General features: G+C 42.9%; 1 protein-coding gene and 1 pseudogene across 5 annotated transcripts; one reads left to right on the forward strand and one right to left on the reverse strand.

Moving 5' to 3' along the window:
- Window positions 1–8,995: 8,995 nt before the first annotated feature.
- On the reverse strand, window positions 8,996–13,345 carry LOC119026729 (zinc finger protein 239-like). Of its 5 annotated transcripts, none has more exons than XM_037111251.1 (3): window positions 13,031–13,345; window positions 11,744–12,799; window positions 8,996–9,809 (listed from the first exon to the last, which is right to left on the reverse strand). In XM_037111251.1, the coding sequence occupies exons 2-3, from the start codon at window positions 11,807–11,809 to the stop codon at window positions 9,048–9,050; spliced, it is 828 nt and encodes a 275-aa protein (XP_036967146.1). In that variant the 5' UTR covers window positions 11,810–12,799; window positions 13,031–13,345; the 3' UTR covers window positions 8,996–9,047. The 5 variants fall into 5 exon arrangements, with proteins under 5 accessions (XP_036967146.1, XP_036967144.1, XP_036967145.1 ...); XM_037111249.1 differs by having other exon boundaries at window positions 11,744–12,895; XM_037111250.1 differs by having other exon boundaries at window positions 12,982–13,345.
- Window positions 13,346–13,471: 126 nt separating this feature from the next.
- On the forward strand, window positions 13,472–16,410 carry LOC119026720 (annotated as a pseudogene).
- The last annotated feature ends 147 nt before the right edge of the window (window positions 16,411–16,557 follow it).

Here is a 16,557-nt window from a genome sequence, read left to right on the forward strand (position 1 = left end):
CTTATTAAAACACAAAGACTGGGATAAAGTTACTAAACCAACGCAAATTGAAGAATTATTGATTAAAGTACAAACAAAAAATGGGATAAGAAATTAATGAGCTATTGTTGGGAGGAGGCAAGATGGCGTCGTAGCGTGAACACCTGCCTTGTTGAGCTCCGGTGAGGTTTTCTGATTATCCGTCCAAAATACGAGTTCACCTGGTGAAACGTTACAAATGCGTGTGGGAGTAACTCTATAATGAGTTTGGACGACTATTTTTCTAAAATGCCTAACGCCAGGTCTAAGAAAAAGACAGCTTCGACTGTGCAAGCTAGCGACATTGTGGATCCTGCTGCGGTTGAGCCTGAAGAAGCTAACGCTAGCGACACAGAAGCCACTGCTGACGCCGAGGAAACTGGGAGTGACATCAACCCGAGTATCCTCGCGGCTTTGAGTAAGATAACTGACAGCATCACAACCTTGTTGGATGCTAAAGTTGATACCGTACTGGCCGCAATCCGCGAACAGACATCTCGGATCCAGGCCTTGGCAACGCGGGTCGGTGATGCCGAGACACGAATCTCAGGCGTGGAAGATACGGCAGATGTGTTGCAGGCAAAAGTGGCACAACTCGAAAAACAAGTAACTGACATGGCAGACCATATGGATGATTTAGAGAACCGCAGCCGCAGATGTAACCTTCGCTTGGTCGGGCTACCCGAGGGCATGGAGGGAATTGATGCTGTCACTTTCATGGAGACATGGCTCCCCTCCTATCTCAACCTTACAACTAAAAATGGGAAGATCAAGCTGGACCGTGCTCACCGCTCCCTAGCACCGAAGCCGGGCACCAACCAACGCGCCAGACCCATCATCATGAAACTTCACAACTTTGCTGATAAACAACGAGTGATGGCCGCAGCCCGGCGCCTTGCTACACAGCCGAATCAGCCAGCAGACCGGATCAGAGTTTCCTTCTTTAATGATTATTCGGCGGCGGTAGCCAAGAAACGCAAGGCTTTTGACGAGGTGAACAGCTGCCTGAGGAAGAAAAAGGTGGATTATGCGCTTCTATATCCCGCTACACTGAAGCTGTCTGTCAACGGCAAGGAGAAGAGATTTGACACACCGGAGGCAGCTGCGATCTACGCGGAGTCGCTGCCCTGAATCTCCGTATCCACCGGAGTGTTCCTTTTATTCACATTGTGCCGGGGCTGTGCCTTATGAACCAGTGTGAGTACCTGCCGAATCCAGGCGTGTGTGACTTTATCCCTTTTTTTTTTTTTTTTTTTTTTCTCCCGCTGCTTATAAGCAACCAGGTGAAATGTCCCACTTCATCGGGTGCTGGACAGACTGTGTTTTTGTCTATGAGTAGGCGTGAGTTAAGCGCGTGCCGCACCTGTCGGCTTCCACCGACAGGCAGGAGGAGATTGGTTTTTCCCTACACGTTTAGTAGGGTTGTTGCCGAATTACTGTTTTTTGAATGTTTTATCACACAGCTCTTTCATGCTCTTTTTTCATTTTATTGCTTTATTTTTAACCAGGGTGTGGTGAATCTTTTGGCTCAATATGCTTTGTATGATACATGAATGGGACTAATAATGAATAAGCTGCGAATATGCACCTGGAATGTACGTGGGGTTCATAGCCCTATTAAGAGGAGAAAAATATTTACTTGTCTAAAAAAGGACGGTATAGATGTTGCTATGCTACAAGAGACACATCTTGATGACAATGAGCACTTAAAGTTACAACAAGGGTCATATGGACAAGTATTTTTTTCATCCTTCACTACAAGAAGTAGGGGAGTGGCAGTGTTGATTAGGAAAAATGTATCTTTTATAGTATCTGATTGTGTTAAAGATCTGAAGGGTCGTTATGTGATAGTCAAGGGAACTTTGCAAGGTCAAAATATTTTAATAATGAATGTTTATTTTCCACCTGCCCATCCAACTACCTTTCTTACCAAAATGTTTCTGGATTTAGCCCCATTTCTTCCTAACTCTACCATTATTATTGGTGGTGATTTTAATTTAATATTAAATCCGCTTATGGACAAATTTCCACATAGCATTGCATCCCCCTCTCCTCAGGCCAATACGCTACATGCTCTATGCGACGAGTTTGGGCTCATTGATGCTTGGAGAAGTACTCACCCCTCTGATAAACAATACACATTTTTCTCAGCTCCGCATAAGTGCCAAACTAGAATTGATTACTTTTTTCTGCCAAAAACTGACTTGTGTTCAGTCTTATCATGCGACATAACCAGTATAATTATTTCAGATCACGCTAGAGTAATTATGGATCTTAATCTTAAAACTGCGCTTCATAAGTCTCGTCACTGGAGGCTTAATACCACTATTCTTAAGGATGAAGAATTTACTTCTAACTTTTCCACTGAACTTAAAGCATTCTTGAATATTAACACTCCATCAGCCAGTAATGCCTCTGTTTTATGGGAAACATGCAAAGCTTATGGGAGAGGGCTAATTATTTCGTACTCTGCAACAAAGAAGCGTCAACGGATGGAGAAACAAAAATCTTTAGAGAGTGAGTTGATGGATAAAGAAAAAGCATACATTGCCTCCCCGTCACCACCATTGTGGCAAGAAATAACTACACTCAGATCAGCGCTGAACTGCCTTCTTACCAGAGATGCAGAGAAGAAAATTAAATACACTAGACAGAGGTTTTACGAGCATGGAGATAAAGCAGGTAAATGTCTGGCGTACTATGTTAAGAAGCGTGCAGAATCTAATACCATCGCAGCGGTATCTGATGAAGGAGGCCACAAGGTATATGAAAACAAACTGATAAATAACGGTTTTAAGAATTTTTACAAAAACCTGTACTCTTCCCAACAAGCTCCAGAGGGGGAGCAACTAATGCACAACTTTTTTACACAATTCGACTTACCAAATCTGTCAGAAGAAGAGAAGACTGCCCTTAACAGTCCCATAACTAAGACTGAAGTGATCAAGGCTATTAAATCATTACAAAATGGAAAGTCACCAGGGCCTGACGGCTTCTGTTGTGAATTTTATAAACAGTTTCAAAATATCCTTGTAGAACCTCTTCTTGATATGTTCAACCACTCCTTCACTACAGGTGAATTTCCGCAGACACTGAGGGAGGCCAACATTTCCTTAATTCTAAAGAAAGGGAAGTGTCCTGATTTTTGCGGGTCCTACAGACCTATAGCCCTCTTAAATGTAGATAGGAAACTACTTTCTAAAATCTTGGCCTCTCGCTTGGAAAACCTCTTACCTGTACTGATAAGGGAGGACCAGACAGGCTTTATAAAGGGTCGAAATTCAGCTACCAATGTTAGACGTTTGTTAAACGCTATTCTAGCTTTTAAGCAAAAATCTATTAACGGCCTGGTGCTTTCTCTTGATGCAGAGAAGGCATTTGACCGAATTGAGTGGTCTTATTTATTATATACACTGGGCAAATTTGGATTAGGGGAGAATTTTATAAAATGGGTCAAAATTATCTACAATGGTCCACAGGCAGCAGTCCTGACTAATGGATTCAGGTCTGATTATTTCAACACTCACAGAGGAGTGATGCAGGGCTGTCCTTTATCGCCCCTTCTATTCGCTCTGGCTATAGAGCCACTTGCTGAGGCCATAAGGGTGACGCCCACAATACGTAGTTTAGAGATTGGACAGCTGTGTCATAAAATAACCTTATACGCGGATGACGTTTTATTTCTTTTGACTAACCCTGAAACATCCATACCTAGTCTTATTGAGGTGATTGACAGATTTAGCTGTTTCTCTGGCTATAAAATCAATCTGGCTAAATCAGAGGCCATGCCCCTTGGTACTCTTTTAACAATACCTGCTACTGTTCCTTCCTTTCCTTTTAAATGGTCTCCCAATGGGTTTGTGTATTTGGGAATCTTTATTACCCCATCTTTCGATCAACTGTACAAAGCTAACTTTACACCCTTATTTGGGAAAATCAAACAAGACCTAGAGCGATGGGCGTCACTTCCCGTCTCCTGGTTGGGACGCATTGCCCTGGTCAGAATGAATGTGCTGCCTAGGCTATTGTATCCTATCCAAATGATCCCCGTCTTGTTCTCTAAAAGGGTATTGAAGGACATAAATGGATGGCTCACCTCTTTTATTTGGAATAAGCGTAGACCTAGGCTCAAGATGGCAGTATTACATCTGCCAAGTTCCATGGGTGGCTTGGACTTACCTAATATTAAAATGTATCAGCTTTCTGCCCATTTAAGATTTGTGAACGACTGGGTTAAGGGTAAAACTTCAATTTGGTTGGATATTGAGACAGCTCTGTCACAATGCAAACTAAGTGATTTATTATTTTGTAATAATTTTAAAGAAATTAAAGCCCTCTGTACAAACCCTATAACAATCAACACCCTAAAAGCATGGCAACTTGTCCGCCGTCTTGAGGGGAGATCAAAAATAACATCAACCTTTACCCCAATAATAAATAATCCTGCTTTCCCCCCGGGTTCCTCAGACCCCGGCTTTCAACGATGGTCTGATAAGAATATTAAATATCTTGGCGATCTTTTCTCAGGTGATAAACTTATGTCATTTGAACAACTTACCAACAGTTACAAATTGCCAAAACAAGATTTCTTTCACTTTCTGCAAATAAGACATTATATCACTCATAGTACAACCCTTATCGAACACCCTGAAGTATCTGATGTTGAGAAAATTTTGTTTAAACAACAGTTGAAAGGGTCTCTGAGTTCATTTTACCATGTACTTAACGGTTTGTCTACCACTGATGCGCAAGGGGTCAGAGGTGTGTGGGAGAAGGAGCTGTCGGTAACCATAGACGAAGAAAAGTGGGATACCATCTGGTCTCTTGCAAAAAGAATTTCAATTTGTACTCGGACAAGAGCAATACAATTTAAGATTTTACACAGATTACATATATCCCCTCACCGCAGGCACCTCTTCAACCGCTCTCTTTCCCCTATGTGTCTCAAGTGTAAAACTGGTGTGGGGACTTTAACTCATTGTTTTTGGTTTTGTCATAAACTTCAAAGATATTGGGTTGAAATTATAGGTGAAATGGGGAGAATCTTCCACGTTGATATAGAGATGGACCCCATATCTCTGATTCTAGGTTTTCCAAGTGACCACCTAAAAGCAGCAGTCAACAAAAGATTGTATAACATTCTAACATTTGCAGCCAGGAAAAATATCCTCTTGCAATGGGTCAGTGATAGGATTCCCACTGTCTGTGGTTGGCGTAAAATAATTTTCGAACTGATTCCTTTAGAATATCTTACCAATGTTATACACCACAGTGTGGATCAGTTCTACAGAGTGTGGCACCCTTTTTTGGACTATATCGGACCAGATCTTTCCACCATTTTATTAAAAGGACTGTTGCGCACGTGATCCACACCCGGGTACTGTAAGAATGACCCACCACTTCTTGTATTATGCCATATTTAAGAGCTGTTGTGTACGTTTTGTGTTTGTATTGCTTTGTTGTTTTGTGTCTGGTGTTGCAGACACTGCCTTGTTAAAAAAAAAAGAAGAAAAAAAACTGCAATAAAAACAATGAGGAAAAAAAAAAAAAAAAAAAAAAAAAAAGCTATTGTTACCAAATATTCCTGAGCATGAATTTGAATAACACTGCACAGGTTAAGGAGAGATGGGAAATTGAAATTAATTCCAACATATCACATGACATGTGGGAGGAAATTTGTACTGAAGTACATCTGGTAACCAATTCAAATGTATGGAGAGAATTTAAATGGAAGGTCGTCATGAGATCCTTTCGGACACCTGAAATTACAGCTAAATTTAGCACTACAAACTCATAAATGCTGGACAAACTGTGGCCCACACATTGGTAATCAGATCCATATCCTCTGGCTATGCCCAAAACTTCAAGTTTTCTGGAGGAAAGTGTTTGAAACACTTAATAAAATATTTGGTGGAAATATTACAATGGACCCAATGGTGGCCCTACTAGGCCTGTTACCAAGAGGCGTGGAAGGTAGAGCCATAAAAATATCTCTTACAGATACTACTAGCTACAGCAATTAAATGTATTACAGTAAGGTGGTTGAAGCCTGACCCTCCAACACATAATATGTGGACTGAAAAAATAAAGGAAATGTACCAAATGGAACAAATAACTTATTCCCTGAGACTCCAAAAACATATATTCACTAAAAGGTGGAGCCCTGCTATGGGTATACTGATATAATTTTATTTCTTTTATTCCATCTTGCTTTATTCTATTTTATTTTATATCTTTCTTTGTCACTGTAATCTCTGTCTATTTTGTTGTACCATAATTGTTATCTTGTATATGAAACAGCAGATATGATGATTATGATTCTGTACCTGATTTTGAATGAAACTTTAAGTTCGAAAAAAAAGAAACAACACGTCTGACTTTAGAGTGTTTCACTGTCTGCTGACAGCCTTCCTGTCCTGGATACGTGACTGACTGACTGACTGACTGACTGACTGACTGACTGAAAGAATAAATATCAACAATGGAAAGAGATAGACAGTTCCTCTCAGGTAGGTCATGTCTCAAGGGTGTACAGGAGCTTCACTCCATGGAAACAGGTTTGTTTCCAACCATACTCCTTTTCTATAAGTGCGACTGATCGAGTCACAACAATGAACAGAAAAGAACTGAAATCTTCATTTAAGAGAGTTTGAAAATTCTTGTTTTCGCAAGAGATCTGATGATTGTTGCCGAGTGTCCCACTGGGAAGTTTCTTTTTGTCCATGATGACTTAACACAAAGAAGACAAAACCATAGGGAGAAGTCAGTAAGTTTACTGTGAGTGAAGACTATTCTGTCAGGTGGTTCTGGTCTTCACTTGGGGCAGGATCCTAACACTAACCCTCCATGCAGCGTGATCCTCCCTACTCCTGACAGGGCCCTTCAAGGCTGACAGGTACGAGGTGTGGACTGTCAGTAGATTCAGCCAAAGTCTTCAAGTCCCAACATTTATTTAGCAGAACATTAAGAGACTTGTGAGATTAATGAAGGAAACCCTGCTCCACTACAGCTGAACACTGAGTCCGGAACATAAAAGAAAACACTCAACTGTGAATGAAAACATAAAAACTAAACCCAACTGAAAACTGAAGAAATGTTCGCTTGTTAAAAACTAAAGTTAACTTGCTTCTATTATAAACCCAATATACTCTGTAAGTCTGTCATTCATGTTGTGTTGGATCTGAGTCACATGAGGACTGAGTGCTGGAGACATTCTGACCAGTCACACAGGTGAAGGGATGAAAAGTACAAATATGATTAATAGTCAGAGGTACAGTTACTGGACATATAGGCTGCTGTATAATGAACACATACACCTGGTGCAGTAACAGACACCAGTGTTACTTCAGCCTCCTGCTACCTTTTCTTCTGTCTCTTCACTGCTCAGAGTAAAGACAGCAGCTTCACTGACTGCTGCAGCGTGTGATTTTGATTTGCAGACTTTGTTCATGTTTTGTCTCAGTCATTTTTATTATCAGCACTTAAATGAAAGTATACTAAAGAAAGATAAAAGGTACAAGGATCAAACTAAATTGTAGATCAGCGTCAGCCACTCAGACTGACAGCACCAGTATCAGAATCAGAATCAAAAATACTTAAATAATCCCGGGGGAAATTATTTTTTGTTACACACTTCATACAAACAACATATATTATAGAGAACCCACTGAGATAATGATGTGTGGAGCTGTATGACCCGGTCTGCCCAGAGTGGACCCTCAGCAGAACCTCAGTGTGGGCGGCCCACTGACAGAGGTGAGATCAACATGAGATTATTGTGATTTACATATTTAGACTGGTGATGGAAGGTGACAGTCTCAATGTTATAAACTCAGCTCTCAGTCTGGTTTCCTGCACTACATCCTTGACTAACCGTGAAGGTTAACGAGGCTGGTAGAGTCCATACAGCACTGACTGTATCACCAGCAGGCTCTCTAGTCTCAAACCTTCACAAACACCTTATTATCTTTACATGTCGGATCATCATCCTACAGGTTCAAATCTCTCAGAGCAACTCAGATTATCTCTGAACTTTAGTTTCATTTTATGGTCAGATGGTGTCGTTCAGGTCCGTCGATGACCAGAACAGAACTTTTAACAGAAACCAGAGATTACATTTAGTTCTTGCATCCAGTTCCTGCAGACTTTCTACAAATCAAACACAACTAACATTTTCAAATAAAGAAAAAACACAAGATTTGATCCAATCAGAACATTTTATTTGTGTTTTCGTCTCTTCGTCCTCAGCTGCTCACACTTCAACTGATAACATAACTCATTTTCACATCCTACAGCTGAAGAACCAAAGAGTTGAGCTTTATCCTGAGAAACTTCACTTCATCTACACTCAACTCAGAGTGAAAACCAAAGGAAAGGCTGATGGTAAACAAGACTGTGTCTGCATCACTGAGCAGCCAAAGATATGTTTAGTGAAACATGAAACGCTGGATTTTTAGAAACACAAGAATTATTAAAGTAGAAGAAGAACAATATGAAGGACCTGCACCAATCACAAGACTCGATCATTCAGCACATTTAAAGAAATGTGTGAGTTTCTACTGAAGCTCACTTCAGTTAAAGAAACATGTGAAAACTTTTTCATTTTGACTTCCATCAAAATAAATCTCGAATTTTTTTCATATTAGAAAATGTTGAACATGTCACAGTTTCTGAACTAAAGTGGAATGAAGGCATGACAACTTGAATACAGATTAATTTACAAATGTTTTAAAATATATAAAAAACTGGATCTGACGATGAACCTGAGACAGCAGAGCAACAGCCAGATGGCGCTGATCCCTTTGAGGCCAGTAGGCAGGTCAGTGTTAAACAGTATAGTGCTGATTGGACTTCAGCTCATTACTCCAGTTTTTATAGTTTTTCTGTGCTGGAAAAATCAGTGATAATTGTGACACCTTGTCACAAGATAAAAACAGAGATGTTGATCATTGTTAATATAATCTGAAGTCATACCTACAGAATTACTGAGCACTGAAACACGTTGGTACCACACAAGAGCTGACAGATCTTCACTCCGGCATCATGTGAGTGTCGTGGTGGAGATGGAGGTCACCGGCTTGGACAGCAGAATCTCCACAGTGGTCCCAGACGTGGTTTCTCTTGCAGATTTGGTTGTGAGATTTAAGGCGATTAAGCCTTGTAAAGCTTTTCCCACACTGGCCACACCAGTATGCTTTCTCCCCATGAACAATTCGGTGTGTTTTCAAACATCCCAGGGAAGCAAACGCTTTGTCACATTGCTCACAGGGGTAGGGTTTCTCTCCTGTGTGCATACGTCGATGGATCTTAAGGGAACCTGGAGCTGTGAAAGTTTTCTCACACTGGTCACAGCTGTATGGTCTCTCTCCAGTGTGAACACGTCTGTGGTTATTAAGCTCACTTGACGATGCGAAGGCTTTGCTGCACTGGTCACAGCCGTACGGTCTCTCTCCAGTGTGAGTGCGCCGATGGACTCTGAGGTCACCCGTTGTTCTGAAGTGTTGGCCACATTCCTCGCAGCTGTACGGTTTCTCTCCCGTGTGAATGCGTTGATGGATTTTCAGCGTAGCCTTAGATAGGAAAGACTTCCCACACTCATCACAGCCGTGTGGTTTCTCTCCTGTGTGAATCCTTTGGTGGGTTTTTAGGGAAGCGGATGTAGCAAAAGTTTTCCCACATTGATCACACCCATGTGGTTTCCCTCCGGTGTGACCTCTCAAGCCAACTTCTGATTTCTTTGGTGATGTTGGTATTTTGTGTGACTGCTCCTGTCCCTTTGATCCTCCCTGTTTCTATGGCAACAGAAAGAAAGAGACAGTGAGATGAACTATTCAAAACATTAAATGATCTTTAAGTCAACATGAGAAAATCATCCACTGATCCTCCAGAAGTCCAACTGTTGCAGCTGCAGACAGAGACATCAAAGTCCAGACAGAAGGCTGTTTTACGTCACGTGTCACATGATGTGAAGTTCTGTACGTACAGCAGCGTCCAACAGTTTGACGCCACGCTGACGAGCTCTCTAACTGTCCTGTTAACCTGAACCAGAACGTCTGAGAATGACAGCAGAGTTTGGACCTGGTGAAACCAGGTGCTGGAAGATGTGTTCAGACTGCACATCGACCCAGCAGAACCCACAATGAGCCCAAACACACCTCAGAGCTCTGACACAGCTACATGAAGAGTTTGGTTCTTCTCTAAAACTACAGAATGCTCCTTTAAGAGGATCCTCGTCATGGACTCCATCTTCACAGTTTACACCATCATCCTCCACTTCCCCCCTCAGCTGGTCAGAACCCTCCTCCACCCTCAGCCTGACCTCTGCACTCCACCTCCACAATTATCCCCCAGGCCAAACGACTCACTTTGGCTGAATGCTGTCGAGACGACCCCGTCCAACACCTCCAACAAAGCAGACACCAGGAGAACAAAAGAGGATGCTCACCTCCACCATCATGAAGGGGGAGGAGAGACCAACACTTCACACCTGGATGAAAAGGCCCAACCCTAGCCCCATTCACACTGCCATTTGCATGCGGCAGTTCCCCACACACTCCTCTGTGTGAAAGTTTCAGATGCGGGGGGGACTTCACTCCGGTGCTGATCCACCTCTGCAGGTAGTATCAGGGCACATTACTGGTGAGCCTCCCCAGTGTGAACAGATACGCCAGCGGCGCAGAGCGCGGGCGTGATGGTCTGACAATCTGATAACTACACAGGACCTTTACTCAACTAAATACAGAGAAATGTCCCAGTAACATAGTAACTGTCTTTGTTTGTGCTCCTGTCTGTCCTACCGACTCCTCGTCACATTTCTGACAAAAAACAGCCCTCCAGACCGAGACTTCAGGGAACTTTCCCCCAGAGAACAGCCTCCGTCCCCACGAGTGAGAGTCAGACAGCGACCTGTTTACCGATGGTGATTATTAATAATGTAATTTAGTGCAAAAACGTGAAAGCATCCATAAGAAACTGTCCATGGGTTTAGATTGACAGAAGGACACCTGGGAAACACCACCGTCATCAACATGATGTGTACCATCACGCCTCTTTGTGAATATCACGGCGGTAGAGATGCTTCGCTCTGTGTGAATCACCATCGGCGGAGAATTGGCAAACTACCGCTCCAGAGATAATGCGGAGATCAATTAATGAATCTTATTTGTCAATAAAGTCAGCAAAAGGCTCAAAATGGCGTCTCTGCAGGTTTTGTTTTGTTTTGGCCAACCACTTCAACACCAAACACTTTGTCTAGAGGAACATTTGAGGAGCAGAACCAGACCATGTTGGACTGAGCGACTGGTGACGATCAGAACAGCAGCTGATTATCTGGACTCAGATCTCTGACAAAGATGACAGATGAAGTTGGACGTGATCAGAACAGCAGCTGATTATCTGGACTCAGATCTCTGACAAAGATGACAGATGAAGTTTGGACCTGCAGGAAGTTTCTGTTCACAGCAGAAGGAAGACGTGAAGACAAGATGGCCGACAGTAAACAAAAGGTCCAAACACACAGTCACGTTTGTTCTGAACCGACACCAACACGAGCAGCAGCAACAACAATGAAGCAGAAGTGACAACAAGCTTTCATTTCTTCAGTCTCTTCCAGATGGAACCAGAACCTACAGAGACATTTAGAAATCTGACCCTGGACCAGAACAACAGAGTAGAGGGACCTGATGACACACAGAACATCCTACATCATGATGTCATGACCACTGACCTGAACGCTGCTTCCGCCAGAGCATGTGCTTCCTGTTCTTCTGGGGTTCTGGTTCTGGTTCTCCATCGTCCTGCAGGTCTCCTCTGTGTCCTGGATTCTGTCCGGAGCTCTTCAGGCTCACATGTAAGAGTGTGACGTGAGGGGCGGTCCTGTTCTGCCCACTGCTCTGATTGGTTCATGGCCCTCTTCTTCTATTATTTAACATTGTGTTTCATCGTCTACTTTAATATTTCATTTATATCTTTATCTCTTGTTTCCATTCACGCAGTATTTCTATTTCTACTTTGCACAGAACATCTGTACCAAAAACATCAATACAGTTTCTGATTCTGAATTAAAATGTTTTAACTGATCAGAGACATGAAAACATCACACGTGTATTGATACACAGAACAAATATTGTGTAAACGCTTATTTAATGAAGTAAACTCATTTAAACAGAAGAGACGTTTGAACATTAACGAGTTTCCTAATCAATAATCGACTGTTGAAACTGCAACATGTAAGATTTTCACTGAAAACACAACTTTAAATCAGCAACATCGTCCGATGTTTCTGCTCTTCAGTCTGAGGGTTTCGTCCAGGTCCAAAAGAACCAGACCAAGATCAACAGAACCAATAATAACAATAAAAAAAACACTGAACATTTGTCAGTTTACATCTGAGAAAGTAAAAGTCTGTGGCACAAAATATCAATGAAGCAAATATCAAATATCAGTGTTTCTGTTAAAAGACAAAGAAAAAGTGTCAAATGACATAAAACATAAAATCTTTGTTGAATCATTTAAACAGTTTAACCGACACGTTTGTCAGTTTGTCTTCCAAAGGCTGTTTCACAACACACAATAACACACACAGTTCAGTGAGAGGAACATCAATATCAATATCAATATCAATATCACTGATTGATGGAAATACAGCCCTGTATTAAATTATAAGATCAAACAACTGTTAACTCTTCATTGATCAGAGTATCGATGGTCAGCTGAACTGATGATGATGATGATGATGATGATCGGCCTGCAGGTGCCCGAGTTTACTGGACCGGGTCAGAAGCTGAAATATCACCACGTGACGCAAGAGATCAATGATATGTTGTAGTGACGTGGCGGAAACAACCTGCAGATCTGATGGTGTTTGTCTGAACTGCTTCTGTGTTTGTGTGACAAAATGACACAAAATGGTCATAAACTCCAGAACAGAACCTTAAAACATGAGTCGGCTTCATGGATCGATACCTGGAAACATGCAGAACAGAACCACCGACAGTGAGCCGACAACACGAACCTCTCTGCTCCGGTGGTTCGGGTCTCTGCTCCGGTGGTTCGGGTCTCTGCTCCGGTGGTTCGGGTCCATTCCGTTCTTGTGGTGCCACTGGTCGCTGGGATCCGGGAGGTTTGCTCTGTGACCCGGTCCGTGTTCTGTCCGGTAACTTCCGGCTGATACAGGAGCACTGCTAAATCTCGCGAGGCCTCCGTGTTCCCGCGGTCACACAGCGTCACTTGTGCTGCGTTCAGGGCACAAAAAGAGGTCGGATATCCGGATGCATTCTGGGAACATTTAAACGGAGCTAACGTATTAAAAAACACATTCGAGCTAATATGAATGAATGCTTTATTTCAAGCATGTGAACAGTATGACACAGTTGAAGCTCTGGACGATAAAACCCTCTGTGTGTTTGAAAAGGAAGAAGAACAAGCTTGTTAATTCCTCCCACAAGCAGCTGTTCAGACTGTAGGTGTTAAGAGTTCCGAGGTCCCGTGAACGCAGCAGACGCGGTAACATCACGAGAACACACCAGGTGGTTTTGACTTGGCTGCTGACCTGAAACGAATCATAAAATATGATTTAAATCATTTAGTCGTCTGTGACTGAAGTTTAATATTTCAGGACTTTTGTTTCTCTTCAGCTGCGGTTCAGTCGGATCAGAAGGTGTCAAGCTCCGCCCACTGCTCTGATTCGTTCTCGGCTCTCAGGACCGCCCCCACGTCACACTCTTATATGTGAGCCTGAAGAGCTCCGGACAGAATCCAGGACACAGAGGAGACCTGCAGGACGATGGAGAACCAGAACCAGAACCCCAGAAGAACAGGAGGCGCGGGCACTGACGACAGCAGCATTCAGGTCAGTGGTCATGACGTCATGATGTAGGATGTTCTGTGTGTCATCAGGTCAAATGTCTCTGTAGGTTCTGGTTCCATCTGGAAGAGACTGAAGAAATGAAAGCTTCACTTCTGCTTCACTGTTGCTGCTGGTCGTGTTGGTGTCGGTTCAGAACAAACGTGACTGTGTGTTTGGACCTTTTGTTTACTGTCGGCCATCTTGTCTTCACGTCTTCCTTCTGCTGTGAACAGAAACTTCCTGCAGGTCCAAACTTCATCTGTCATCTTTGTCAGAGATCTGAGTCCAGATAATCAGCTGCTGTTCTGATCACCAACATTTTGACACCATTTTCAGCCTTTTGCAGACTTTTTATTGACAAATAAGATTCGATCATCAGCTGCAGCACAAAATATTACTGAAGCATTGAATCAATAAAGTCAACAGGTTCTGGCTCCTGTTAATGTTCTCAGCAACACTAGAGAACAGCTGTGTAGTCTTCAACACGAGTACAGATAAACCCAGATCTCCAGGGTCCAGGTTCAGGGGCTCCATCCTGACTCCTGTAGAACCAGAGCCAGGCCTGTTGCTGCTCTCTGTATTGGGCCTTTTCATCCAGGTGTGAAGTGTTGGTCTCTCCTCCCCCTTCATGATGGTGGAGGTGAGCATCCTCTTTTGTTCTCCTGGTGTCTGCTTTGTTGGAGGTGTTGGACGGGGTCGTCTCGACAGCATTCAGCCAAAGTGAGTCGTTTGGCCTGGGGGATAATTGTGGAGGTGGAGTGCAGAGGTCAGGCTGAGGGTGGAGGAGGGTTCTGACCAGCTGAGGGGGGAAGTGGAGGATGATGGTGTAAACTGTGAAGATGGAGTCCATGACGAGGATCCTCTTAAAGGAGCATTCTGTAGTTTTAGAGAAGAACCAAACTCTTCATGTAGCTGTGTCAGAGCTCTGAGGTGTGTTTGGGCTCATTGTGGGTTCTGTTGGGTCAGGGTGCAGTCTGAACACATCTTTCAGCACCTGGTTTCACCAGGTCCAAACTCTGCTGTCATTCTCAGACGTTCTGGTTCAGGTTAACAGGACAGTTAGAGAGCTCGTCAGCGTGGCGTCAAACTGTTGGACGCTGCTGTACGTACAGAACTTCACATCATGTGACACCTGATGTAAAACAGCCTTCTGTCTGGACTTTGATGTCTCTGTCTGCAGCTGCAACAGTTGGACTTCTGGAGGATCAGTGGATGATTTTCTCATGTTGACTTAAAGATCATTTAATGTTTTGAATAGTTCATCTCACTGTCTCTTTCTTTCTGTTGCCATAGAAACAGGGAGGATCAAAGGGACAGGAGCAGTCACACAAAATACCAACATCACCAAAGAAATCAGTTGGCTTGAGAGGTCACACCGGAGGGAAACCACATGGGTGTGATCAGTGTGGGAAAACTTTTGCTACATCCGCTTCCCTAAAAACCCACCAAAGGATTCACACAGCTGTGATGAGTGTGGGAAGTCTTTCCTATCTAAGGCTACGCTGAAAATCCATCAACGCATTCACACGGGAGAGAAACCGTACGGCTGCGAGGAATGTGGCCAACACTTCAGAACAACGGGTGACCTCAGAGTCCATCGCCGCGCTCACACTGGAGAGAGACCGTACGGCTGTGACCAGTGTAGCAAAGCCTTCTTAACGTCAGGTGACCTGAACATCCACAAACGTGTTCACACTGGAGAGAGACCTTACAGCTGCGACCAGTGTGGAAAAGCTTTCTCAACTCGAGGTTACTTTCGGATCCATCGTCGTTTGCATACAGGAGAGAAACCATACAGCTGTGAATACTGTGAGAAAACCTTCACGACTCAAAGCAGCTGGTCAATCCACCTTAAAATACACCGCGGAGAGAAGCCGCATCAGTGTGACCAGTGTGGGAAAAGTTTCCTTCTGCCAAATCATCTAAAACTACATCAATACATTCACACAGGAGAAAGACCCTACCCCTGTGAGCGATGTGACAAAGCCTTTTCTAATCCAGGCGGTTTAAAAAGACATTATATTGTTCACTCCGGGGAGAAACCATACGGCTGTGACCAGTGTGGGAAAGGCTTTGCGAGAACTGGTGGCCTTAAATCCCACGAGCAAATTTGCAAGAGAAACCGCATCTCTGAGACCCCCGTGGAGATTCTGCTGTCCGAGCCGGTGACCTCCATCTCTCCCGTCACTCACATGATGCAGGAGTGAAGATCTGTCGGAACTTGTGTGGTACCAACGTGTTTCAGTGAACCACTCATTAATTCTGCAATTATGACTTTAGATTTAATTTCAACACATTTGGAAATGAATTTGTATTGAAGTTGTCGTGTTTTTATTCCACTTAAAATCATCTTTCGTTCAAAAACAGTGGCGTGTTCAACATTCAACACAAAACTGCTAATTTCTGCCACTGAAGAGCTTGATGAAAGAAATGTTCCTGTTATGAGTTGTAATAAAAGTTGAAATCATGAGGAAAAAGAATTTTTACTTTTTATTTGATAACTTTGAGTCATTATTTGGTGATTAAAGTGATAATGTGAAGAAAAGTCCAGATTTATTCTGATGAAAGTCAAAATTAAAAAGTTTTCACGATTCTTTAACTGTGAGCTTCAGTAGAAACTCTGAATTATTCCTTTAAATGTGCTGAATGGTGGAGTGTTGTGATTGGTGCAGGGCCTCCATATTGTTCCACTT

The sequence above is a fragment of the Acanthopagrus latus genome, chromosome 10, assembly GCF_904848185.1.
Source record: "Acanthopagrus latus isolate v.2019 chromosome 10, fAcaLat1.1, whole genome shotgun sequence".
In the NCBI taxonomy this organism is placed as follows: Eukaryota; Metazoa; Chordata; class Actinopteri; order Spariformes; family Sparidae; genus Acanthopagrus; species Acanthopagrus latus.